The 26,035-nt window shown below is 48.1% G+C and overlaps 1 protein-coding gene across 2 annotated transcripts in view; it reads right to left on the bottom strand.

Moving 5' to 3' along the window:
• foxo3b (forkhead box O3b) overlaps positions 1 to 25,547 on the bottom strand; it is a 30,726-nt gene extending 5,179 nt beyond the window's left edge. The window contains exons 1-2 of one of the 2 annotated variants that reach the window (XM_049002298.1): positions 24,382 to 25,547; positions 23,434 to 24,082 (exon numbers count right to left, since the gene is read on the bottom strand). In XM_049002298.1, the coding sequence (XP_048858255.1) occupies positions 23,434 to 24,003 (570 nt within the window). In that variant the 5' untranslated portion in view covers positions 24,004 to 24,082; positions 24,382 to 25,547. Of the gene's footprint in view, positions 1 to 23,433 lie in introns of both variants that reach the window. The other variant, XM_049002297.1, reaches the window with a different exon arrangement.
• Positions 25,548 to 26,035: the final 488 nt, after the last annotated feature.

The raw sequence follows: 26,035 nt of genomic DNA, 5'->3' as shown, positions 1-26,035 counted from the left end.
CTGCTGATTTATTTTGCACCTCTCAAGGTCTTAACCAAAGGCTTCATCTTTAGAGTAACTTAGATGTCTTGCACCTGCAAATGCTTCATATGTTTTTATCATTAAAGAGGGGTGCCATAGCTCAGTAAGTAGTGCTGTGGCCTTACACGCTGTTTGTGGGTTCGTTTCGTCTTGACTAAGAGCTGAACATGCATGTTCTCCCTGTGTTCATGTAGATTTCTTCTGGGAACTCTGGTTTTCCCCCACAGCCTAATAACACTGTGAATTTTAGGCTCCAAGATCACCATCAGCCCATATTGGATATGAAAAATGGATATCTGCTTGATATTTAAACATTGTTTAAAAAGAGAATTTTCATTGGAAAACGTACCCTATAACATACAAAATGAAGTCTGCTGGAAATGACCAAGGTCATTTCTGACCAGTGCAGTCAACAAAGAGGATGATTTTGTCCACGTCTTGTTCAGACTGTTGGGGGTGGGAGGAATGCAAAAGGTTAAGGGTTTAAGTCACCCCGTGTCTGACCTCTGACCCGGTCCATGGCAAAATGAACTGACAAGTGACCCTGAATAACTAGGTCACCCTAAGCTGAAACGCACTGCATGGTACTGCTCTAAGTGCTGGAGGTCTGGAATCCGCAAACCCGCACCTCGACAAAGGAGTTGCCAAACTCTAACATCAAAGCAGCATCTCACTGCATTCTAAAGCCTGTTACCCAGAAATGGCACCTCATCTATTGTGGCCGTGGCTTGGACAGCTAAACGATCCCCTGTCCCATCGTTGTTCAGTTCAGAGTGAGCCTGCTGAATGCTCTTCGCCTACGGATGGAAGTACCTGCAGGCCTGCCCCTCGGCCTTTGGCAGAGGCCACACGTCTTTACAAGGGGCTGTAACCTGCACAGGACACTCAATATGGCGATCGGTAGGAAATCTTACAGAAAGCTGAACTGAAACAAACACGAAGGGAGCCTTTGTGCCGATGTGTGTCCCTGATGAGGGTCTGGGCCTGAAGGCAGATGGAGCACTCCCTGCATCCCAGCATGCACCGCTCAGGGACGAGGAGGCCCCTCAGCAACCGCATGCGCCTTTTGTGAAGGGAGGACCCTTACGCACAGCACTTAAATCAACACGCTTTACATCCTCCCCCGCTCTTCTCAAGCCACACATTCCGTACGCAGCATTACAGAGAGGGGAGGTGTGGAGGGCTAGCCTGCCTCGTTACCTCCATCCGGGGGGGAGGGGGCCAAAAGAGAGCCTGCAGTCTTCCAGCACGGCTCGCCCCGCCTCCATGAACTGCAGCTGACCCCAGTGCACCCCGTCGGGAGGAGAGAATGTCCTGTTCCATGAGGGGCCACAGAGCCTGCCGCACTGACTGCACCTCACTTTCGGAGCAGATTGTGTCACAGGGTTGGCTCTGTCTCCTCCCGTCAGCCTGAGAGCGGTTTGGGAAGCACACAGGGCCAGATGGGAGGCAGACCGCCCCTCCCGCCGTGCACGCAGGAGCCCGGCGATGAAGTCAGCCCTTACCATAAAACTGTCACCTTCACAAACTTGTGATCTCAAACATATTTTATGCAGTTTTTAAAAAAAAAAAAACTGCTACCCTTTCTCGTTTCACTGTGCACTACCCGTACGTGCTGAAGTGGCTTCCAAAAATAACGCAACCCCCACCAGTCCTAAAGAGACGCTCTGCGATTAGACAGCGTGGCTCATAATGCCGACACGCCCCACTGAGTCCCCAGGAGGCTGCAGTGCTGGCGGCCCGCAGCTAATGACTGGGGCCTCAGAGACCCCTGTTTACATGAGCCGGCATCCGAGGTGTGGTGACATCACCGCTTTCATGCTGTAGGTGCCTTCCGCACTTAAAAACAAACTTTAAAACACATACATTTAATTAATAACAGATTCCGCAACGGAGGGCAGAGCCGGCCGGCCGCAGTGAAAGGAGCGGGATTCATAGCAAAGGGAGACACCCACTTCCCCACTTGGGGGGGTAAACGGATCGGGTAGAGATGTGGTAGGAGACACTCTTGTTTCTGTTGGAAGGCAGCCCAGCATGCACTGCGGCAGCGGCTGACTTACAATGGCCTTTCCTCCCGGGCCGGTCCCAGGTCCATTGAGAAAAACAAGCTCCTAAAACCAGGAGGGCCGATTCATAAAGTCGCCGTTGTTGGCCTCAGCAGTCTACCTGAAATGATTGTATATTTCATTCCAGGTCCTTCCTCCCTGGGGACGAGCGGGCTGTTATTGCCATGCGCTCAGCCCTGAGCTGGTGGGCAGTTTCGTCTAATTCGCCGTGCTTCTGGGAGACTCCCAGCGTCGTTACGAGAGGTGGCAGCTGGGCTGCAAATACAGAGGTCCGTTTGTCTGACAGCAACATGTGGTACCAATTCATCACTGTCAGCCGCCGCAGCACCAAATCCACCAACTTTCCTCTGTTTTCTTTTTTTTTTTTAAATTCTAGACTGAATTGGGGGAGGGGTGGGCCGATTGTGCAAGGGTCCTTGGCCCTTGTCAGCCGTTTGGCAGAGTGAGATGCAGCTGCCCGTTTCCACGAACAATCATGTCGGCCCCAGCAGCACTCAGACACTTTCCCGGCAAGATCTTGGAGTTGGAAGCTGTGAGTGACGAAGCAGCGGCAGTGGGCTGCTACTTGTCCCGTCTCGGCTGAATCCGCACCATCCCGCTTCGTCTGCTTCCTTTTGGTACTGTAAAAATACACAGGGCTTCACCGCCTGCTTATTTAAGGTTGGAGGTTATCTGCTCTCACTTAGCCAACTGTCAACACACCTCACGCCGGTGATCTGGGAGTCCGATTCCGGTCCGTTGACAGAAAGTCGACAGGGTCAAAGCAGTCTTTAGGTCATTCATCTCTTCTTCGCCCCCGTTCCTCCCAGAGATCACCCGATACCCAAAGCGCTGAATGTAGCCTTACACTCTGGATCCCAGCACACACTGTTTCAGGTTGTATCTGCTAGCTGCAGATGATATTCAGTGACTGGAACTTTTCTGTTGTCCCATATACTAAATATACAATCCGCTGCACCATACTTCTGCAGCCTGCATAGAGGAGAGGCTGCCGACGAGCCCAGAGCCGCCACATTAAAGGCATGACTCGTGCAACAATGCAACAAATAAGCACAACATACATATAAATACATGAAACGCGCGAAGTTGGCTGTCATTGGTAGGGGAGTGTAAAAATAAATATGTTGCAGGATATTTATTTTCATGATAGGTAGTGGTGTATATAAATAGCTATAAACTAAATCTCCCCCTGATATTACACACGTTCATACTTGCAGGTTAGACCATTTGGGCCTCAGAAATTCTTTTCGAGAATTTTGGGTGGAAAAAATAATCAGTACAAAAACAATAGGAATCTAGCATTGCTGGTGCGTGGACCCTTAATAAAGCATATTTATAGATATGCATAAAGATGAAGTTCAAGTTATGATTGTTATTTTTGAGCTGGACTTGGGTTGAGTTGGGGTACTCCGCGGAAGCAGTCCAGATGCCCCAGTACCTGCAGAGTCTTTTTTTTGCAAATCAAGACGTCAGATTTAACATGATGTGGCCTGAGCGCTTTCCCCTCCATGTGGGTGACGCTCGCATCGCAGCGGATGCTAGCTGGACAGGGCAGGGTGGCATCAGGAGCTCACTGCGGGAGTCACTGCGTCTGCTGCCAAGCCAGCATCTCTCCCGCTAGACCCCATGGGGTAAAAGGGCGTCTTGCCCCCTCCGTCAGGCAAACAGATTGAGGGTGAGCCGTGCCAGTCAGGGAGAGGGGATCCTAGTTCAGTTGTAGGGCACCACGGCTGGCCTGCTACACAGAAATTGTCAGCCCATAGGCTTGCGGCTTAAGCCGGCCCGTCAGCCGCTGTTGGCACGGCGCTACCACCTGACGGTTACGTAAGCATGACTGATAATGAGAAGCAGTTAAGTTTTAATCAGAACCTCCAGTTACAGCCTGAGACGGACGTTAATGATTATAACAAGCGGTCAAGCCCAGAGCGAGCCGTAAACACGCCGACCACGGGGGGGGGAGGAGGAGCTTGGGGAGACCAAAACAACAACACAAGCCGCACGCGTCACGCTGCAGCGCAGATGTGCTCCTGGCGCGCACCAGCGGGCTGCTTGCCGCCAGCATGCAACGCGTGGCGTATAAATAAACGGCAGCCAGGGCGGCGATACGGCTGAGGAGCGGTTATTTTTAAAGCGACCTTACGCGGCCGCCTCATTCCCAGCTGCTGTGAGTTTTGGAGCAAGCGAGGGAACATTCCATTCCTTTCAAACAGGAACGACTGTGCCTCGCTGACCGGAGCGTCTCCATACTGCCAAAGCTAGATGACTAGGTGTGGTGGGGAGTCCAGTGCTTTCCAGTAAAAGCTCTGTACCCTACACACCTGGATGGGGCGAGGGGTTGGGGGGTCATCTGGACCACCGTGACCACCTCGCATCGTTTCATTGCGTTGCTCTGGGGCCATCTTGCAACTATACAAGGCCCCGGACACAACCCAGGCAGGGTGAACGTGTGGCAGACCGGTGACGTGGGCAGCCACATGAGTGGCGTGGCAGCCAGGCTCACAAAAAAAAAACCTTTAAAAAAAAAGGGGAGATGACTCAAAAAGGAGGGCTTAGTTGCAGCCCTCGCGGTACATTGAAGGTCGCCGAGGTGATGGGGCCGGCGCACAGGGCTAACAAGGCCAACCAGCTGTGGTTGGAGCTCCTCCATAGCTCAAGTTTGGGAGGAGTGCTGGGTGCGTCGGCCAAATGGGCCCTTAAGGCACTGGATTGGGGGGAAGCTCACGGGTGGAACCGCCATATGAGCTATATAAGGAGTACAGGACTCGACTGACAAGGACTGAATCCTCATCGGGCAGGATGACTGCCTCAATGGCTCCACTCCTCCACAGAGCAGCCTCTTTTGAGCACGCAGCATGCCATTTTAATACATGGAAAATCTATATGCAAAATTGCAGATTCTAGTGTCGGCTGTCAACAAAGAATACATAATTAAGTTTATAAATATGGAGGATTGTGCAAATCGGGTCGGAAGGAATACTCCCTGCATTTCCATGTATTTGCATGGGGAAAAAATCCAGAACGAGGCTGCCCAGGTGACTGACCAAGGGGCCAGGACGAAACGGCCCGTGTGGTGGGCATGAAGGTGCCCTTTCTGTTTGCCGGCTCAGCCGAAATTCCTAACTAGCGGCCCCGTGAGCCGTGAGCTCCGCGCTTTGGGAGACTACCCCCTCTAATGAATACAGCTGCAGCAATACTTGGGGGCCAGCTGTGGCTGTCGAGAGGCAGGAGATCTCCACAGATGAGTGAAACAGGGGCCGCGGCAACTCAAGGCTGTTTTTAACACAGATCACAGGAGACCACAAGTAAAGGAACCGGGACCTTCCACACAGCTACATGGCACTACCCTTCTGGGTCATTTTTAATGCACATTTAATGCACAGGTCACAGAAAGACCAAGTGAGAACAGAAACAGCAATAATATTACATATTAAAAAGCTCAGCTTCCAGGAAAATAGCTGGGAATGTCTCATGCCAGCTGAGCTGACAACCTTGGAGGCAGGAGGCGAAAGGACTTGGGGTCCTCTGCCTGTTACACGTCACACTGGGCATCAGCACAGCCTGCCCGTACCTCTGCATGGGCTGTTTAATCCCGGGTGACAGAAGTCCATAAAAAAGCAAGCAGTAAGCATCACCCTGAGCATAGAGACCTACAGGATACTCTCCAAACAGATTAATCAGGGGATTTTGAGTACACAGCATAAAAAATAAAATAAATAAACATTCAAAGGGAATGCCATCCTGTCCTACTGGCTTGAACTGGAGTCTGATTAGATGATCCTCAGCTAATACTGAAGTAAGCGGAGAACATGGGTTTAACTCTCACATCTCACAAATTGACATCAAAGGCACATGTCTGACCACAGAATTGGTCAGATGTTCAGGACCAGGCCAATTACATGAATAGGTCAAAGGTGGCACATGCTGGTGGTTAAGGAGAGCAATGCTGCTCTGACGTTTATTTATGCATAAAAAGCTTCATGGGATTCAATCACGTAACAGACGAATGCTATGCAAAGCACAGCTTTCCTGAACATCATCCCCACCCTCACCATGGCCAAGCACACCCCATTGGATCCGTGCCCTGTCAATCACCACCACACCTCCAACACACCCCCGCCTGGCCACGCTCATATCAACAGCCCAGAGATAAACAAATTGCTTTATAATCCGGGAGGGGCGAGGGCTCTGCCAGGGACTCATCAGTTGTCAGGATAAAGAAAGGGGGGGGGGGGGTGGCTGGGCTGAACTCACAGCTTGGGCTCTTTCAGGGACACCCTGTCCTGGTACAGGGGGGTCAAATCACTTGTTAGCAGAGGGAGGAGAAGATAGAGAGGAGCACCACTCGGTCTGGACTCGTAGATAAAAGCCTTTTCTTTTTTTTTGATCACTGGGCCCATGGGCTTCTTCTGTCGCATCATGAACTGACGTCACACTGAGGTCAATAGTGGCTGGCTCTTGAAAGCGAGGTGCTTCAGGGGGCCACGCTCACCTGGTAGCAGCCTCAGGCCGGTGCCATTTTATTGTACCCATCATTTCCCTGATTCATAGTAATGTGACTACAGTTGATTTAGTACTACTTACAGTACAGTAGAACCCAAGTAAGTAATCCAATCTAATTCTGCAAGGAACACTGAGGATCTTGATGGTGACGATATGTTTCAGAATTGTGTTACTGGAATGGTTAATGCAGAGCCTGGACCTCCAGACAAAGCCTTAAATGCAAACAAACCAAGACATCCAACATATTTTGTACCTTAATTAGAAAAAATGGCAGAATCTTTTGGAAAGCCAGCTAATTGTGAGCAGCCTTCTCCGCCTGCCACCCTAGAAGAGTAGCAGATAGTAAAGAAACTAAGGACGTGTCACCAAAAGCCTGCTAGTTTCACTTCCTTGAAGGCACTTGCCTTTGGTACTTCTCCAGCGAGGCACTTCATCTGAATTACTTAAGTAATGAGGTGTCAAAACTGGTTATGGGTTTGCGGGAACTCTCTGCTGAGAGCCTGAATACATTATTCCATGCTGGTATTGCCTGGCCTTGCTTTAAGAACCAGTAGTGACATCAAAGGCTCAGTTTACGCGCGACACAGGCACATCGACTGCCTTGATCCTCTTTCAGCAACAGTACCTCCTGATACAGGCTGCGTTAGCCAGGATCACTCTGTAGCCCATCTGAAACATCGGCAGACCTCCAGCACAAAATCTGGACTGCAGCTCCTTTTTATTTATGTCATAAACTTAGGAGACACCCTTGCGGTTTCAGGATAGAATATTGTTTGTTTTGACATTGAGGCATATCAATGGCCATTAAAAAAGTTGCCATGTATTATCATATCTAGCAAGCTATATATATATATATATATATATATATATATATATATATATATATATATATATATAAATTCATTTTACAACCAGACCTGACCTTTGGCTGATTAGTTCCTAAGATCGCATTGCTGACCACAGCAATGACACAGGAGCACAACCAAGGATTTGGACTAAGCAGGTCTTTCACGCCAACCCCACTCTCCATACTATACTTCACACAGTGCTGCAGCCAGGCTTTTGGACCAGAACTCACTCTTATTTAGAAGGTCCACCAGGATTCTGCTCCAACCACAGAAAAACAGTAGAGAAATTAAATTTTAGTAAACCCGCCCCTCTTCCCACTCCAAATATCCCAGGGTTCTTCCAACATGGCTGTAGCCCCTGGGTTACCGCGGACTGTTTGTACATATCTTCTGGGTCATTCTTGACTTCCCCCTTTACACTGCTGCATGCCACATCTGGCATCCATTAGCAGTGGGGCCCCCGCTGTGTTTTCAGTCCCCATGTTGAAGGGGGTATATTTAATCTCCCGTAAAGAGCTCCGCCCTGTCTGGGCGGCGCCCGCTTTCCTGAAGTCGCTGCCCTTTGGCACAGTTCTCAGCAGACGGCCCGGCCTCCTTGCGTGCGACTGTCTGGGTCTCCCAGAAACCCCCGCTGCCAGAACGAGGTCAGCACTTGCAAATCGGGACTGGATTCCCCATGTTGGACACGTGACCACCTGGAGATCCGAGCCGGTGGCGTGCTGGGTAGGGCATTGGAAATGTGGTGCGGTCTTATTACAGATGGGCGGGGATGATGGCTAAATCAGGCCGGAATGGGTGGAATTGGGTGAACCTGTATGTGCAGTCCTTCTGTCACCCCACATGACCAGAATCATGTTGCCAAACCGGCTTATGGCGCCGCGGTGACACACCAACGATTGTACATGCACAGAGAAGACTGCCATTATTGGGTGATGCTAAGAAGCAGTTTGCCAATGGCTAAGAAGCTACTACAGTTCAGTGCTCATAGAAATGCCATATTTAAAAAAAAAGGCATTTTAAATATCGACTATTTACTATATTTGTAGAAAAGGCAAATCATCTGCATAAAGTAAATTCGAAGGAGTAAGAAAATTAAGTGAGTTTCCGTTAATGAGTGCTGTTGAAGGGTGTCTCAAAGTCAAATGATTGTGATACGAGGACTTTTGGTATCGCATGTTTAAAATAAACAATAATCTTTGAATGTGGGCTGGGTGGCCAGACAGCGGAACTTGGCCCTGGGCTGTACTGTCTGCGTAACCTCAGAAACCCAGCTACTGCTGCAAGCTGTCACCTTGGAGAGTGTGTGGCACACGCGCCCTGCTGCCACCGCAGCGTTGGGTTCAGCCGCCGTTTGCAACAGGATGCAGGGTTAGGGTTGTTTTGCAGTGGCGCGTGCCTCTCATGCCGGTGTCTTTAGTCTTTATTCCGTACCCTAGTTAGCGGTTCTCTGGCAATCCCCTCCTTATCATAACATTACCCCTAGCCAGCCGGCACACTGGGGTGGGAGGTGTTCATGAAGGCAGTAAACGTGGCTCAAGGCAGCCATGACTGATGAAAACCAAGAGCAACTCTCCTTTACGGGGAAGGGGGTATGAAATGTTCTGCAGTTGCCCTCCCTGCCTTTCCACTCCTCCCCTGGGATAAAAATGCACCCCACATATCAGACATATAATAACCAAGGTGGCTCTTTCCTGTAAGTCAGGCCTTAATGATTTTAATGATACTCCGAAGATTCTTTGTGGCCCCATTTGATGCTGCACATCTGCATGGCCCTGACCGTGAGTCACAGAGCGGCCAGTGCCGCCGTGTTCCTCAGCCATCTTTCTCTCTCCCCCACCAGGTCACACACTGGAGCTGCACGTGTGTGTGTGTGTGTGTGTGCGCGTGCGTGTGTATTATGTTTATACTACATTGTGGGGATCAAATATTCCCCCGCAAAGTAATAAAAACCTATCATTTTGACATTGTGGGGACCATTTTTCAGGTCCCCATAAAGATCTGTGAATGCAATCAAAAAAGTAAAAAAGTCAAAGGTCTCGTATTTTGTTTGGTTACTTATGGTTAGAGTTAGGGCTGGGTAGGGGTTAAGGTCGTCATGTTGGGATTAGAGTTTTCCCCATAGAAATGAATGGAGAGTCCCCACAAAGATTCAATTACAAACCCGTGTATGTGTGTGTTTGTGTGTGTCTGTCCACAATGTGGTGGAACCTCACACCTTTTACCTTGTGGAAACATTTTTCTGGTTCCACGATACAAGCCTCCATTTTATAAAAAAAAAAAAAAAAAAATCTGTGACTGCAATCAAAAAACTAAAAGTGACAAAAGTCTTGTATTTGATTACTTATGGTTAAGGTTAAGGCTGGGTAGGGGTTAAGGTCGTCATTGTTAGGAGTAGAGCTATGTCCATAGAAATAAATGAATGGTCCCCACAAAGATATGAGTACAGGTCTGTGTGTGTGTGGTGACTGGGTAGTGGTTGAGTGCTTCTTGAGCAGGGGGGCCCAGACATTAAGAAATGGCCTCCAAGTCAGCTGGGAATCACATGATTTTCACTTTTTCAAACACAAGTCTCCAGCCAAGGGAGAGGGGGAGCCTGTCTTTACACAATTACCCACCTCCTGCTTTCAGAGGAAGAGGCTAAAAGATTAGGGAACAAAGAAGTTGGGGGTGACTCCCCTCAAAAGTCAGCCTGCAATATTGCGGTGCTACCATGACTTATTTTTCCACTGGAGTGTAAGGTCTCCCTGAGATTCGAACAAACATTTACGGATTTAAAAGGCCGACTCTCAGAGGTCCTACTCTGGGAAAGGATGTTCAGGCACCAAAAGCCCCACAGCCTCCTAACTTCTTATAACCTCCTTAGAATGTAAAATAATAATATGCAAGATCAGTTTTTTAGTACTTTGAATCATGCACATGTTTCTGTGAATTTATACTACCTCACTGTCTTCTATTATTTGTTAATAAATTAATTACACACGTATGTGGGGGTGCATGTTTGGCAACTTTCCTGTTTCACTGAACGAGATCGAGAAGCCGGGCCAAACAAAGAGCATGCTGGGAAAGATAATTACCCCGAATAATCGTCTTAAATTGGGAATGATAGCAGACCCTGGCAGACGGACAGTACTAGCAGCCGTGTGGCCGAATCAAAAGTCCCGTCTGACAGCCCCCGGGAAAGTTACACCGGTCGGCGTGGCCGTTTGTGCCATGCCAAGCTGGCGGTGGGCCTGCAGACGTCGCGCAGAGTGATAATGAAGAGAGGCTCCTCCTCTGGAGCACGTCTCGCACGTCCGCTCCCATCTGCACCTCTGCACCGCACCGAGATAGCGAGCTCCTCGAGGTCGAATGCACGCAGGCTCCTGACTTTTGGAGCTTAATCCCAGCGCATAAATAGTAACGGTGTAAACACGGCTACAGGACGTAGCGATCGAGCTTCCAGATGCATGCCAAAAGCAGCCTGGGGCTTAACGCAGGCCCGTACCTTAAAAGCATTAAACGCAGAGGCACTGCCAGGTGAAGCGACGTATCTGATGCGCAGCTGCTAAGTCAGCTTTATTCTGCTGGAGATTCACAGCGTGTAGCACGTTGGTGCGTCAGTGGGCCAAGCCACAAAAGCTGCCCTGGAACAATGTAAGCGTAGAGGGGAAGGTTCTGAGGGTGTGTTATATCTGAGCAAACTTCCCTGTGTTATGCATGTGCCTTCACATTAAGCTATGTACTTTGAGTTATATGGAAGTCGGTGCCAAAACCTCTAGTCACTGAGAAGCTGTGTCCCGCCCCACACACCATGCTGACACTGCCTCGCACTGAGCAGCACAGATTGCATTCACCATAACATCTAATCAGTGTTGACTGATCTGGCCGTGCCCACGATACATGCCACCCGGCCTCCCTAACACCCTGTGACATCACTGACTCCATCGGCCAATTGAAGCAAAGCAACATGACAGCAGGCCTGGCCTTGGGAGTCCAGGCCCTGCGTTTTTTTTTACGAGAAGCTGCCAGCGCTCCCACCGCTGCCAGTTTCAATTTTTTGCCGCCAATCTCTGGGGAACGCCAAGTTCCTGACAAAGGGGGAAGTGTCTGAAGACAAGTGCTCTATTCACTGTCCCAAGACTGTACTGGGACACACACACACACACACACACACACACACACACACAGAGCCTTCACAGGGGCAGTGATACTCTAGCCTCACCCCCCCCCCCCCCCCCACACACACACACACACACACACACTCAAAGCCTCAGGATCCCCCCGAAGAGGGAAGTGCAGTGATCCCCAAGGAGACACAGGCGGAGGCCTGGTTCACCATTGTCCTTTCCCTCTCAGCTGCTGGAGTCCCACCCTGCTTTATTCTGGTGCTTGGGCTGCTGGATGGGGGCTGGTGGAAGGGGGGGCTGGTGGAAGGGGGGGCGGGTGGGGTGCTCACCTGGCCACATTATTAGCTGCTACTCGTTTTGCAGAAAGCTTATTCCAGGCATTTTTCATATTGTGAAATTCTGATTTGTATTTATTTTTTTTAAAACTGCAAATGCATTCAAATCTACCCGGTGACATCAAACGGTTTCCAGTTATCTTTTGGTATAAACCAATTAGCAGATTATAGAAGATTAGCACGAGATGGATTCAGCTCCCAGGCCAATTGGGAGTAGTCCTTGATGACGACCAGACAAAACGTTCATCTACATTACATATAGAAAGTCAAAGCTCTCTATTAGTCAAAAGCCTTTATGGCCAGCATCTGATTGCTTTGTTAGACCAGAGTAAGTCAGAGAGCTTGTTGGGGTTGGTCCTGATGGGCTTTGATAGCCTATGGGGTGGGAGTAGGGGGCATTTATCCTGCTACAGCAGCTGAAGGGGCTGATTTTAGTGGAGGCAGGTTCTACATTCATCTTCGTCCTTTTCAGGACCCATCAAAAAAGCAGTGTTGAAATTCCTCATTTGTCCCGGCACCACAGTAAGTTGCACAACAACAGAAAATAGACATGCCGAGGATGCAGGCCACACATAAATGGAGCAGGCTGTTTAATTTCATCATATGGCTTTGTGGCCAGAGGTGTGTTTGTCCGTGTGGTTAACTGATTTATTTCTGATTGCTCCATTGAGCCAGAAGAATGGGCCTACTAGTCATGGAGGCTGGGGTGGGGGGATTCTGTAAACTCCGTTCAGGGAGGCAGACAGCAGGCCGTATTTGGTAAAGGCCCTGAACTCATGGCCTAAAGGTCTCAGGTTCAAATCCCATAGGAAAAGGACGGCTACTGTGCTTCAGTGGGAGGTTTGACAAGCCAAGTTGCTCCGGCTGTGCAAACAAACAGAGGGCACTTCTAGTATGAAACTCCTGCCTTCAGCTGGTCTACGTGCGGTTCAGAGGCTGGTACATCCCGACGCACAACATCTTTCTAATCAGAGTTCACACAACCACCAACTCCGAAAGCACAGTGATGGGCTCCAAAAGTGACATGCAAATCCACAGCAAATCTTTAACAAATCTCAGCAGACACGCCGACGCGCTGTTCCGCGTATCCCGCAGAGGTCCCGCCCACTGCGACACACCCCCCCCACGGGACGGACACACCACGGGGAACAAAAACGGAAGTGCACCTCGAGTGAGTTTAACAGGAAAAGCAACTCCCCCCAGATGGGGAACATGTTTGTCGTTCATTGCTGAGTACACCCCCCATCTGCCCTGTTTCTTTTAGGGTCCGCAGACGGTCCTGTACGCCCCCCTTTCTGAAAAGGGAGAAGGTTTGTTCCAAGAACCAAGATGCACACAGAAAACTTTTGCACAGTACTGCAAAAAATAAATAAATGTGCAGCACCCTCACCTGTTCTTTAAGTCAGTGTGCGTGTGCACGAGCCGGGTCAGATAACAACTGCACATGAGACTGTGAGCTGCTGTTACGCAGAAACAGGAGATTCTGGCCAGCGGCAGACTGAGAACTGGAAAAACCTGTTGTGTGTGCTGGGTACTGCGCCTCTTCCCTACCCCCAATGTCCAGACATCCTTTTCCAGAGCTGTCCTTAGAAGTGCTAGGCCTCAGGGTGTCACATGACCATCCTAGACCTGTTGGGGGCAGACAGTCTGCTTTTAAGAGGATTCCTGCTCTAGTAATAGACCTCCGCCTGTAGCCCTTACGCACTCAAAGCCACTATGGGACAGAAAGGGAAAACAGAGCCAATTGCATCTATCTGTGTGAGAGTCCACAGGTTATGGCTCAAGGTAGCATAGCAGCTGGCAGTTAGAATCCAAGGAGGCAATGCTGCTCTTGGACCCTTGAGGCTGGCATTGCATGCAAAAGGGGGGAGACTCTGGAGCCACCAAATCTGGCACCAAATATCAAACTTAGTCTAAAACCTCTTAGCCGCACTGTAAGTCTGTGTACTGTATGTATTCAGCTGCATCCACGATTGGCTGTTTGAAGGAAGCAGGTGTGCCTAATAAACTCACCTACTGAGTAGAAAAACAGGAGGAAGACCCAACATTTTCCATTAGCAGTTCTCCAGCTTATCTGCCGGGAGGAGAGCGTGCTGTGGATAACAACTAGGAATCAGTCACAGGGAAATTTTTTATTTTTTTTAAATCCTCTGCTGCCCTCCCCCCTCAAACTTCGAGCCCTGCTGTGGCTTTTCTCTAAGCGGTTAACAGGCTCTGGAACAGAGCCAATTTACACACCGCCAGCTCACGGGGTAAGAACAGCAAGCAGCTTTCACATTGCTACACACTGACCTACATACGCTCCCAGTCAGCTGATTGATTCTCCTGCTCACACCATCGGCCAATCGGACGCAGGGGTGGATTGTGAGGCAGCCAATGGTAGTGGCCGCCACCGGACCCAAAGCTCACAGTTTCCATACAGTTTTTGCTAATAGCCAGGCATCGCCTGGCCGGACAGAAAGGAGCAGGCTCACGGCTCTCGGCTCAGGCTGGGACTGGGGCTGAGGCTGAGCGGGGCTAATCTAAACGGACGGTCCCCTTTGCGCGAAACAGCTGGAAATAAATCACAAAATGCTGCTTACTTTCAGCAGGTCTGCTTGCCAGTTTCACTCCTTGCTTTTTCTGTTTCTTAGCACTTTCTTTTAAGAGGAAGACAAAAATAATTCTCTACAGCTAAGAATCACTTTATGCCAACGGTACAGAACATGTCACTCTTACTAGTAGGAAACCTTCCATGCGAAGAGAGAGATTAATTTGTTGGTCTCATTGAGTACAAGTGAACAGTGAACTTCAAGGAAGGCTAAGCTTCTTTCAAAGGAGCTGTTTAAATCACACGTCCATTACACTGCAAGGCAAGCAGTCGAGCAACCGCAAACCCCCCCACAGTGGCATTTTTCCAAAATCCCAATCTGTCCATCTTGGTCAGTAATGAAAAAGTTCATTGTGTGCATGTGTGTGTTTTACCTTCCCATCGGCATCGGGGCTGCTGTGAAGTGAATGCCAAACAGAACTCAGGCTACACTACACATGGTCCCTGGCTATACGATCGCATTAGTTTTTTTCCCTCATGGTTCTGCATGCTGATCACACATCCAAAGCAATGTCTCAGAGTGTGGATTGATAATCCAAAGCAACAAGTGGAATAATTTGCCTTTTGCCGATTTGTTATTTTATTTTTTGGTGTACCAGCCTCCAGCACTGCTGTCTCACACTTTCAGAGCTGGCGGTTTGCGTCTAGTGCAGATTCCTGCCAGTTTACCCCACAGTCCAAAGGCATGCAGTGAAGCTAACTGGCATCTCTAAACTGCCATTGTGCGACTATGATAATGTATGTGTGTACGTGCCCTCCAGCGGACTGGCATCCTTTCCAGGGTGTTCCCCAGCCCTGCACCTTATGCTGGCTAGGACAGGCTCCAGACTCCTTGTGCTGGATAACTAGATGAGACATTTTCATGGAGTGTATGTGTTTGTGTGTGTGTGTGTGTCCACATCCCCATGTATGGGTTTATTCACCATAACCAATCACCTGAGCCCACTTGATTCCTCTAATTAACTCCCTAATTGGACTCATTTTGCCTGCGTTCTGTCAGCATTGACTGTTAATTATTTACGGAGTGCCAGATATTGGCTAAACACCAGATTCTTGGGATTGGACAGGTCCAAAGTTGTGGTGTGTTCATTGGATGTCTCTCTATTAAAAACCGAACAATAATAACAATAATAATAATGTTTTTATCCTACAGTGAATTACATAGCTTTCAGTTTTATACTTCCTTCATTTAATACGGCCAAACGTATTCAATTCAGATGGAGTTCTCTGCCAGAGGAGGTGCCACTCCAAGGCATTTAACCTGCACTGGTCTTTCAACAGTGCTTTTTTACAAAGAGGACAGTTTGCTTTAGTCGGTGAGCAGCACCAAAAACCTCTTATATCAGCGCAGGATAATAACCCACCATACTGGTCCCACTGGGAACAGTGCTGGTACTGTAGTGTCCTTGGGCACATCAGTAGACAGCTAAACCTCGGGGCCCTGGAGCTGGGGAGGGGGAGGAGTGTATGAATTATGCATGGTCTACTGATGGCCTGAGCCGAAGTATTAAAAGCCCAAAAGAGGTTAATGTATGCATATATTTCTCTGTCAGAAACAATGGCTAACGTCTGATGGATGAGTGAGCTGCGAGGTCGGTCTGTTCACAAGTTTCAGTAACAGCACAGAGACGCCCTTTAATTACTGCGAGACGAGCTAATATAAGGGCATCCATTGAGTGCCGCTGTAACGAACCTGGCTGTAATGAACCTGTCTCACGCCTGTGTCCTTTGAACCACGCCGAGCCAGCCCGAGTTCAGTGCCCGATGGAATGGTGGATATAGAGACATTACACTATTTGCACACACAGCCTTAAGCATACCACCGCTCACTGAAGCCGAGAGGGGGCACTGAAATGTGCCAGCCACAGAAATGCAATTACAAGGACCAGTAATGCTGCCCAAAGGAAAGCGCAGCATGGAGAGCTTCAGGAGTGGTTTGCACCATGAGCTGAACCATTGTGGACTGTACCAGGCACACACTCCCTGGGGGTACATAAGCCTGCGATTTTTTGTTCTGTGGACGAGTGCTGTATTTCAGGACAATGATGGCCTACTATTCTGTCTCTTTTATTTCATCTGTGAAGCTCACCCTGGCAGCAGCGTCTCTTGTTCACAGGAACAGGAGGATACAAGGTTGCCTCTCAACACCCCTCCATACACAGAAATGGCACCTCCCACATCAGGATCTCCCTTCTCAGAGATGTATGCCCTCAGAGCCCTCACACAAAAGACAAATCAGAAGACGGAGGTGACCCAGACCTCATCTTTCCTCTCCTCCCCCCTCTTCATCACTGGTGGGATGCTCACCGGTTCAGGTTCATCACTGGGCTTTACTCCGAGGCAGCAGTGACGCCGTCTGAGTGCACCACGCTGCCTGCCGAACGCTCACAAACACTCGCTCGTTTGTATGAGTGGCCATTTTCACCACAGTAGCTACTGTTACAGCTACAGCCGCCTAAGAAACATTCTGCTGAGGAAAGAAGCACTTTATGAATCTCCAAATGAGGAGGCTCAACACACATGAAGTAACCGCTTCCATAGCAGCCTCCGTGTGCCACATCCTGAACACACACACACACACACACACGTGTTTGTTTACACATCATTATGGGAACTTAGAATTATCTGTAACATAAATAGAATTTATAATTCCCATCTCCACCCCAGCAAAACGGTAAAAGATTATGCAAGTTGATAACAGAGCAGTGGCAGTAGTAATTTTATCATTTGTTTCTCGTTTTTTTTTTTCCTTTATATCTTTCTTACTGAAAACAGCTGTTATATCGTGTGGGGATGTCCCCACAATGTTTTTTTTTTTTTTTTTTTAACCAACAAGAACGTCAGGATAATGTTAGGAGAACATGTAAACACACAGGAACACAAAGACACAACCCAAAGATCAGAAGCGCAGATATGGCACAATACATATGAGTGAAATAGGAAACCAAGCCTGCCTCCACAAGGGAGACCCAAAAAAAAGTGTCGCTGCTTAATGCTGGGGGGGGGGGGGGGGGGGGGGTTATGACTAATTTCACGGTCTCATAACCACAGACTGCCAGCACGTCTGTGCACATGATGGTGAAAGCACAGGGAGGCCAAGCCCCTGACCCGGAGTAATGATGTATGGTAACTATTCATAAGAAAAGCCGATTCAGGTTTTCATTCATTTCTTAAAATGACGCTCCCTTCACCGGAGCAGCTCTGGTGTGGGACACGGTGCAGGAACACGGGGGGCTCTTTGGAAAGACGAAGCGTCCATCGCTGACCACGTGCACTTGAACCTATGCGACTGGGCTGCAGCCAGATTAGCTGCAAGCATCACACTGAGGTAAGTATTTATCGTCCTGCTATTCGTGCCCATCCACGTCCCGTCTGTGAACAGCCCCTGCCTATGTTCCAGCATTAATCTGACATCCTGCTGACTCACAGTAATATTAAGCCTGCCGGTATTATCAATTAATACAACCATATTAATTGCTCTGGGGGTGGGGGGGGGGGGGGGTGTGATCGCACGCCCTGTCAGACAGACAGTGACTAACCTAGGAAATATTCAACACTTGCCATCCTAGTTCTACCAGGTAGGAAGCCAAACAAATCATGCTAAAAATATGAATTACTGGGTGACTTTCATCTGAGAGTCACATGATGTGGGTGTGTGTAAATCAGACAAGTACTTCTAAAAGGCCTTTGTTCAAAGCAAAGCAAATCTACCATCACTACTACAAAATAAACTATTCTTATACTGTTAGTACTAAGCCACTAGATCCTAAATCTTTAAAGTCTTTACGTTTTAAAGTACGCAAGTTCAATGTCTGAAGGAAGAAAGATATTTTCAGAGGAGCTGTTTTCTTCCCTGACATCACCTTGCTATGAAGGCTTGTCATCTTTAATTGTCCGTTTGTCTCAGCCCAGCTGCCTGACACAGACAGCTAGCTTTATTGTAGTCAATAAAATTTTAATCAAGAACAATTTAGCACCCCTTATCAGTGTGTGGTGCTGGGCAGAGTGGTGTAATTGGAAGAGACAGGCTCGGGGGGGAAGACAAATTAAAGTTTAAAACCCAGGTCAAAATGGTGAAACACCTTCAGAAAATTCTCCACTGGCTCACAAGGCTGCCTCTGGTCCACACACCCTGACCAAGTCTCTGCCTGAAACTACTTTAAATCCCCCCTCCCCTCCCTTAGCAGGCTGCACACAGCATGAAGATATATGCATCTGTGTGCCCGAGAGGCAGAGCGAGTTTATTGAGGAGCCTCGATCACTCACTTATCTGAGTGCAATTTCAGCCAGCCCTGGCCTCAGAAGCCAGGGAGGTGTGAGGTTTGCAAGGTCATCCTTTATCAGACACCTCCCATACGCTGCTTGCCTTCGCTGTTCATCAGCTACATGTGCTGCCCTCAATATTTGGGGGGAGGAGCTGATGTTCTGGCTGATAGTCATGTAATGTGGTGGCGGTTATACGGTGGCACACAGAGGCCGTGCAGCATTCTGAGTCACATTCCGGGGCCTGGGTCAAGGCCTGTGCTTGAAATGGCTTTTTTTCAGTCACCTTAAGTGATTAGCGATGCTTCTTGGATCTGTTGCTCCAGAGGGCACCTTCACAGTCCCACAGTCAGCATGCCAAACATTATCCACGTGGCCGGTCATCGCTCTCAGGATGGAAACATGTTTCAGGAAGCTAGCTGCATCCAAATAGGTCCATGTTCTCCACCCTGACTATGATGCAGCATGACACGATACTGCTTTTCACACTCGGCATTTCACACTCTGTTATGAGCGATACGTTCATTTCTATTTGATATCAATGAAAACATGACCAGAGGTGGTCAGTTCAAGTAAAGAAAGTTGAAATCCAGACTAAGATGGATTCGGGAAACAGAATTACTTGGTACTCAACTGCTTTGGTGAAACAAAATCTTGGTGTGAATTTTCCACCTCTGAACACAACTACTAGAAATAAAACTAATAATACTATACATGCGCTTTGTCGTTGACTTGAACAGCTCTCTTATTAGGTTCTTGCTATGTTTTTAGCATATTGTATAGCTCCTGCTCCAGTGCTACCTTGCACTTGCTAATGATCATTCACTGGAAGCCCAGCCTAGTTGCACTTATGCCCAGCTGGCTCCTTGACAGCTTTAAACTTGTGCTATTCTGTCTAGGTTTGCGGGGGGCCAGGCAGCATGGGCCACAAGGAAGGGTTACACCCTGGGTGGTGTGCCAGGCTATTGCAGGGCACATGTATGTACACACCACAAGCAACTCTAACTGCTTAGAGTTAACTGTATGCTTAACCCTAACTGCACGCTTCTGAGCTGTGGGAGGAAACCCAGAGTGGAGGTGGGATTTGAACCACAACCCTAGAGGTGTGAGGTAAATAAGCTACCCACTGAGTGACGTGACATGAATTTCAAGGGGGAAAAAGCAAAAACAGAATGTTTCTATGGAACTGAAGAAACAAACCGAAATGTTTTTGAACGCTTTATTTGCCTCAGCCGGACCTGTCTGGCCCTACAGTGCTCTCAGAAACACGCTATAAGACACCATAAGTGGCCTCTTAAATATTTATACAGCATGCAGAATAAATGCTGAAAGCGATGAATAATTAACGGATGGCGGAACGTACTGCGATAAACAGGAATTTTAATTTATAAACAGTCAATTTGAGATAGTTTTGATTTACAGTGACCAGTAAAGGAAAAACCCAAATATCTGCTACTGAGGAACTAAGGACTGACTGTCGCTAATCATATTTACAAGATGTGGGGCTTCTGTAGAGGCGTACGGTACATAATGATCATTGATGACACTGATGCAGCAGGTGAGCCTTGTGGTGCCATGACGGTGTGCCATGAAGGTGTGCCATGAAGGTGTGCCATGACGGTGTGCCATGACGGTGTGCCATGACGGTGTGCCATGAAGGTGTGCCATGACGGTGTGCCATGACGGTGTGCCATCCTCTGAACCTTCAGTGGATGCCTTGGACGGCTCTGCCATCTTGACAAATTCCGCTTGATTTGTCAACAGCTTGATTTATCTGGGCAGCCACTGGATGCCCTCCGACCCCCATAAACACACCATGTGGACTCGTTGGAAGCAATGATGGGAGAGTTGAGGCTTTGGGAAGCCAAGACGATAAGCCTGAACATGGGAGACAGCGCGTACGGGAAAAGGCACACTTTCTGTGGAGTCACATGCCAGTGTGTCAAATGTTGGCGCCAAGTCCCTTAGGAATACGCCTTGGCACAGCCAGAGAACTGGTGACCCCAAGCAATCGCTTTTGCAGGAACTGGGCCTGGCACGCCCCCTCCCAGAAGGGGGCCCAGAATTTGGTGCCAACCCCCACCAGTTTCATTCTAAGGAAACAGGTCGCCTTCGTGAGGGACGCTGACTCAAATTAGACGTCTCGTTTTAACTTCACGACATTCATGCTGATCTACAGTGAAAATTTCATTATGCTGATTTGTGGCTACACATAATTTCATGGTTACAGAAGAGTAACACGGTCCGTTTGTCCATTACGTCAAACTCCTCGCTCAAGGGTACAACAGCAAACCTCTCTCCTGGGATGTGAGAAACTATCCTTTTTGTGAAAAATCCCTGTCCTCACAGGTAATGCTAGTAAGTGCTTGTTTGATACAGGTCTGCAAACACTTAGACAATGACCTTGTGTAGTATGCACCTCAACACACACACACACATGCACGCCTGTTAGGCTATATAAGCACAGTCAGCTTTAATCCAACCCTGCTCTGTTGTACCTTTGTTTGAATATTTAAATTTGATTTAATATTTAAGTATTAATTGGCAGGTAGAGGCAGGTACATTGGGTGGCCTATACCACCCTTACCTTTGCTGCCAAACTGAAGTTTCAAACACTTAGAAGCTTCCGGAAAAGTAAACCCCATGACAAACAAACAACCATGCTCATCAGTATCATGGTTCACTTCTCTATGTATTGTACTGAATTTGTGACATAAACTGTCTCCCCACCACAATCTGAGGGAAATCCCCCCCCCAAGGTCTTACTGAGACTACATGCGTGATGGTTTCCAAATGCCACAAAGCTAAACCGCTCAATTTCACAGCGCTGCTTCAACGAATCCGGCCTGGGAAACGCGCCTTGTCCTCATTCTTTAACAGAGTGGAGACAATGTCGCTCTGAAGCCGTGTTTACAGTGATGTCCTCGCTCGTACTTGCGCTTGCCAAGACGAACATTTGTAGGTCTGGAAAAACAGCTGTCCCTAGTCATCAGTTTACACAGCACGGTGACCATCTTTACTTACACAGAAGGATTTAAAAGTGAAACATGCTTCTTACTCAAGACAGCTCTAGGGACTCTAGGGAATTTCAGGCTTTGTCTTACCAGTGTTTTACTGCAATACAGGCCTCTTTGAACCCCACTACACCCAAGATAAAAATGCATCTGGCTTTTAAAAAGATTAAAGTCCATTTTAAAATGTTAGCCGATACAAAGTTCTCCCTGGGATAATGTCATAACTCACCCTATAAGTACAATGAAAATACTTTCGGACAGTTTCAGTTATTAGGAAGCTGATAGATTGTTTAAAAACTATTTATTAAATCCAATATATTTTCGGTGATTTGTGCGGGGATTGACATGCAGGTATTCCCGGCGTACCTTTTGTACATAGCTGAGGCAAAGCGGCCTTAGACTCAGTTTGTCTTGACATTAAAGACTGTGCTTCTCAGAGACACAGAAGATAAATCCATAGCGACACAAAGGGCTTGGTAGATAAGAGTGGGGTGATTATTAAAGCCTAGAGCAGACTCTGGGTGACCTTAACGCTACCGAGTCCTGCATAACCTGGTCACGCCAGGCCTGGGCCTCGCTGGCAACCCCCCGGGCCCTTCATTGGAGCGGGAACCTGAGCCTGTGTCTGCAGAGTTAAATAACATGACACAAAGTTCATTGGAACAAGTCCAGGCAGGTTTCCGGCGCTGTCATATGCACGGGCCACGGCGCAGCGGCCATCTTCCACTTAAGCGGTTAGCAGTACGTCTCGTTAGACAAGACAGCGTAACTCTGGTGAGCTTATCTCCCCGCGCATTACCGTTCCAGGCGAGGGGGCTGTTGAATTGTAACTAACACAGCCGTTATCACTGATAGTAATGCGCTAAACAGGTGACGTGTACTGAGAGCTTCTGCAACCCACTTCATTTGTTTACGGTCATGTTTTCTGCATTATGTACCTACATTTCAATATGGCATTTTTTACCATTGGTTATCCAAAACAGAAGTATAATTGGAGAAAATATTAAACGTCCCTGAGTTCCAGATTATCGTGGTTACTTCTGTGTCAGCTCTTCGTGCAGAACCCGCAATCTCGAAAGAAATCTCAGTTCAATTAAATATAGAATGAAGAGAGACTCGTTCATCGGTAGAGGCTACACTGATGTTATGTTGCTGTCGCGTCTGCAGCGCTTCACCGGACCTCCCGCCGACCCATTCTCCTTTACAGCAGCTTCAGTCAATCAGCTGTTACCACGAGCCAATTCTGCGATCTGTAATCTTTAACTTTTCATCTTTGACCTCCCCACAAGCTGGGCCATGTGTGAGAGAGCGAGACTATTTGTTCTTCTCCAGCTACGCCGTGCTTTCACCTCAGGTAGGATATTACGTAACATCATCTAAATATAGCGGGCGTGCAGATACGATTGTTTCAGCTGCGCGTGATTATTTAAAGTCTTGTCACTAGCGTGATTAAAATGCAAACAAAATTTCAGCCACTCGTGTTTACCTGAACCATGTTTCGACTCGCAATGGGAAACCCCGATCTTTCTGCACTGGGATTTTTTTGAAAGTGCTTTAACAGAGCTTTAATGAAACTTTACTTTAATGAAACGCTTTGCCGTTTAAAGCACTCTGCTAGGAACTCCCCGAGCTGTCAGTGTGCTCGAGACCCACACCCACATGCCCTGCTTGGACATACGCCTCTGCCTACCTTCCATCCCGCGGAGCTGTTGCTGTCTCCTTTATCTTTGAAGTACGGCACACATCTGACCATCCAGTCGTATATCTGGGATAGGGTCAGCCTCTTGTCGGGCGCGCTCTCTATGGCTTTGGTTATAAGGTCTGCATAGGAGAGGTTCCCCCAAGCATTCCGGCGTGAGGAGGACTTCCTCGGCTGCTGGTTTCCAGGTGTGCCGCTGCCTGCGCCGCTGCCAGTAGCGGGAGGGGACTGCGAGGAGAGCGGAGATCCTGCAATGTCCTGACCAGCAGAGCCTGCGTTTATATCTTCTGCTATAGTACTTGGGCTGTTCTGGTCTTCCCCCGCAATACTGGTGCTGTTCAGTAAACCATTGGCGTTGATGGTCATAGAGCCGGCAGTGTCCTCCTCGTCGTCCTCTTCCTCGGGGATAATGTCCGTGTCGGTCGATTCGGGTTTCCCCGTGCTGGACTCGGGTCGTGGCAGAGGCCAAGTGCATGATCGTGGCCTTTTCTGCGGCTCGAAATCGGGGTCTATGTCCACGTCCAGTGAAGAAAGGGGGTCAGGGGGTGGCACCTCTGCCATCTTTAGTTTTCTCTTTTTCTCTCGACCCCGAAGACGCGCCGATCAGTCAACACATAAAGAGCACCAGACAGCCAGGTACCTGTCAAAGTGGCATCCCATGAATGCGCTTAAATTTTCAAGGTGCTCCCAAAGTCTAGCAAGCTCCCAGTCCGATTAGTTTAATGTTTATACATATGTCGCAAGCGATTATTAAGATCAAATGATCCACAGTTGCGGAGTTTTTTTCCTCACTTCAAACAGCTTATCGCATAATTCTCGGTAAACTCCATACGACTTCTAAGCTAGTAAACTAGCTATCATTAATATTGCAGAGAATTACAATACAAATGCATCGCTGGTGAGTCGCTAGCAGTCAGTATTAGCGGTTTGCATACATACCGGCCACTTCAGGAATTCTTAATACGACTTTGCCCGTAACTGAATGGATCCGCTCCTTTGTATCTACCTTGCACAGTCAAGATCCAGCGATGCACTGATGCAATGCAACTAGCTATAAATGCTGAGAACCACAGGACAGCGCAAAATGTGCAATAACGTTATAAAAGTATATGCATTACATTTATATTTCGGAATAATATTCTGAATCGACTGGGAATTGACTAAATTGAAATTAAAAATCGCCTGGAAAAAAACATCATTTGCTAGCTAGTCTTGCGCTGCCATCTTGACAATTTCCCTTTCGCTCTGAAGTCCTTTTAATAACCCGACAGGCAAGAGCTTCTGAGTTTTTCCGTTAGTCGTGCACGTAAAAATAAATCGGGCGAAAAACAATCCGTTTCCCTCTTTTTGAAGACTTTTAATCGCAACCTGCAAAACGATCGCTGCTTCACCCGCGGTACCATCCACCATCTATGCGCTCCGATATCTAATTATCCCATGCCACATTCCTCCTACTGACAGCCCGCAGCAGGCAAAAAAACTTATAGAGCCCTGAATGGTCGTGAGACAGCCTAACCCCAGTTAAAGGACCTGCCCCCTGAAAGGAATCGCCTTTTAAAGCGATAACATCCGAAAGTACAGTATACGGGACTTGACAGGGCTCAGGGCATGTCGAGACACGCCGCTTGGGTAACCCACACTCACGGCCGCGTGCACTCAGCTGCCGACCTAGTTAAACTGACCCGCACCGTCCGACACCTTATACTGGATTATTTAAAAAATTCGCACCCTGTGTTTACTAATACAGACAGACGTGTAATTTTAACATGCAGCGGCAGATTCTACGTGATCGTGGTCAGTAACTGCATTAACATAGTACGCGTAAGCCGGACTAAAACACATGGCAGGAGTCGGATGGGCAAAACCTCTTTGTGCGCATACTTTCCTGTCATATAAATAGGTAATTAGCATCGCACGCAGTACTGGCTCACGGCAGAGACTCAGCGCTAACAGTATCGATGCGTCTTTAAAACTCTCCAGTAAGTTTTCCCCTTCGCGTATTAAAAGGGCTGTCAGTCAAGCCCGTCAGAGCCAGAAAGACACGCCCCGTCAAGCTAGTTCGACGCCCTCGGACGCATGACGTCACCCCATTCCTAACACGAGCGGAGGAGAAATCCTATACGGCTCTGTGTTGCCTGGCTTCGTGCTGCAAGTGATGCTTGGGCGCACCCCACCCCCACCTCTGTACTGTAGCAAAACTGCATGGTAACGCCTTTGTTTCATGCGGTTGCGAGAGGCACCTGACGTAACCAGCCGTCAGTAAAGGAATCCCTTACCTTTATGTGCTCCGTGTTAATCATTAGTTAATCTCCGAATGACTGAAGTGACTGTATGCAGAAAGAAAGTCGGTGACTGATCGAATTCGTTCGACTTTTAAGTACACTAATTTACCGGAATGAGCTCTCAGATACTAATTAATTAAAGGATTAATTTAATTTATATTTCATTATAAATTGCATTGTACTTAATATATATACAGTATGTAATATCATTGCATAGTGTAGTTACTTTTGTTTCTAACTGTAAACGTTGAATAGTTTGTCAAAATAAAAAAAAAGATGTTTTTAGTAATTAATTCAGGTAATATAAAATT

Source organism: Brienomyrus brachyistius, unplaced genomic scaffold (assembly GCF_023856365.1).
Source record: "Brienomyrus brachyistius isolate T26 unplaced genomic scaffold, BBRACH_0.4 scaffold66, whole genome shotgun sequence".
Lineage (NCBI taxonomy): Eukaryota > Metazoa > Chordata > Actinopteri > Osteoglossiformes > Mormyridae > Brienomyrus > Brienomyrus brachyistius.
This window is presented reverse-complemented; position numbering and strand designations above follow the sequence as displayed.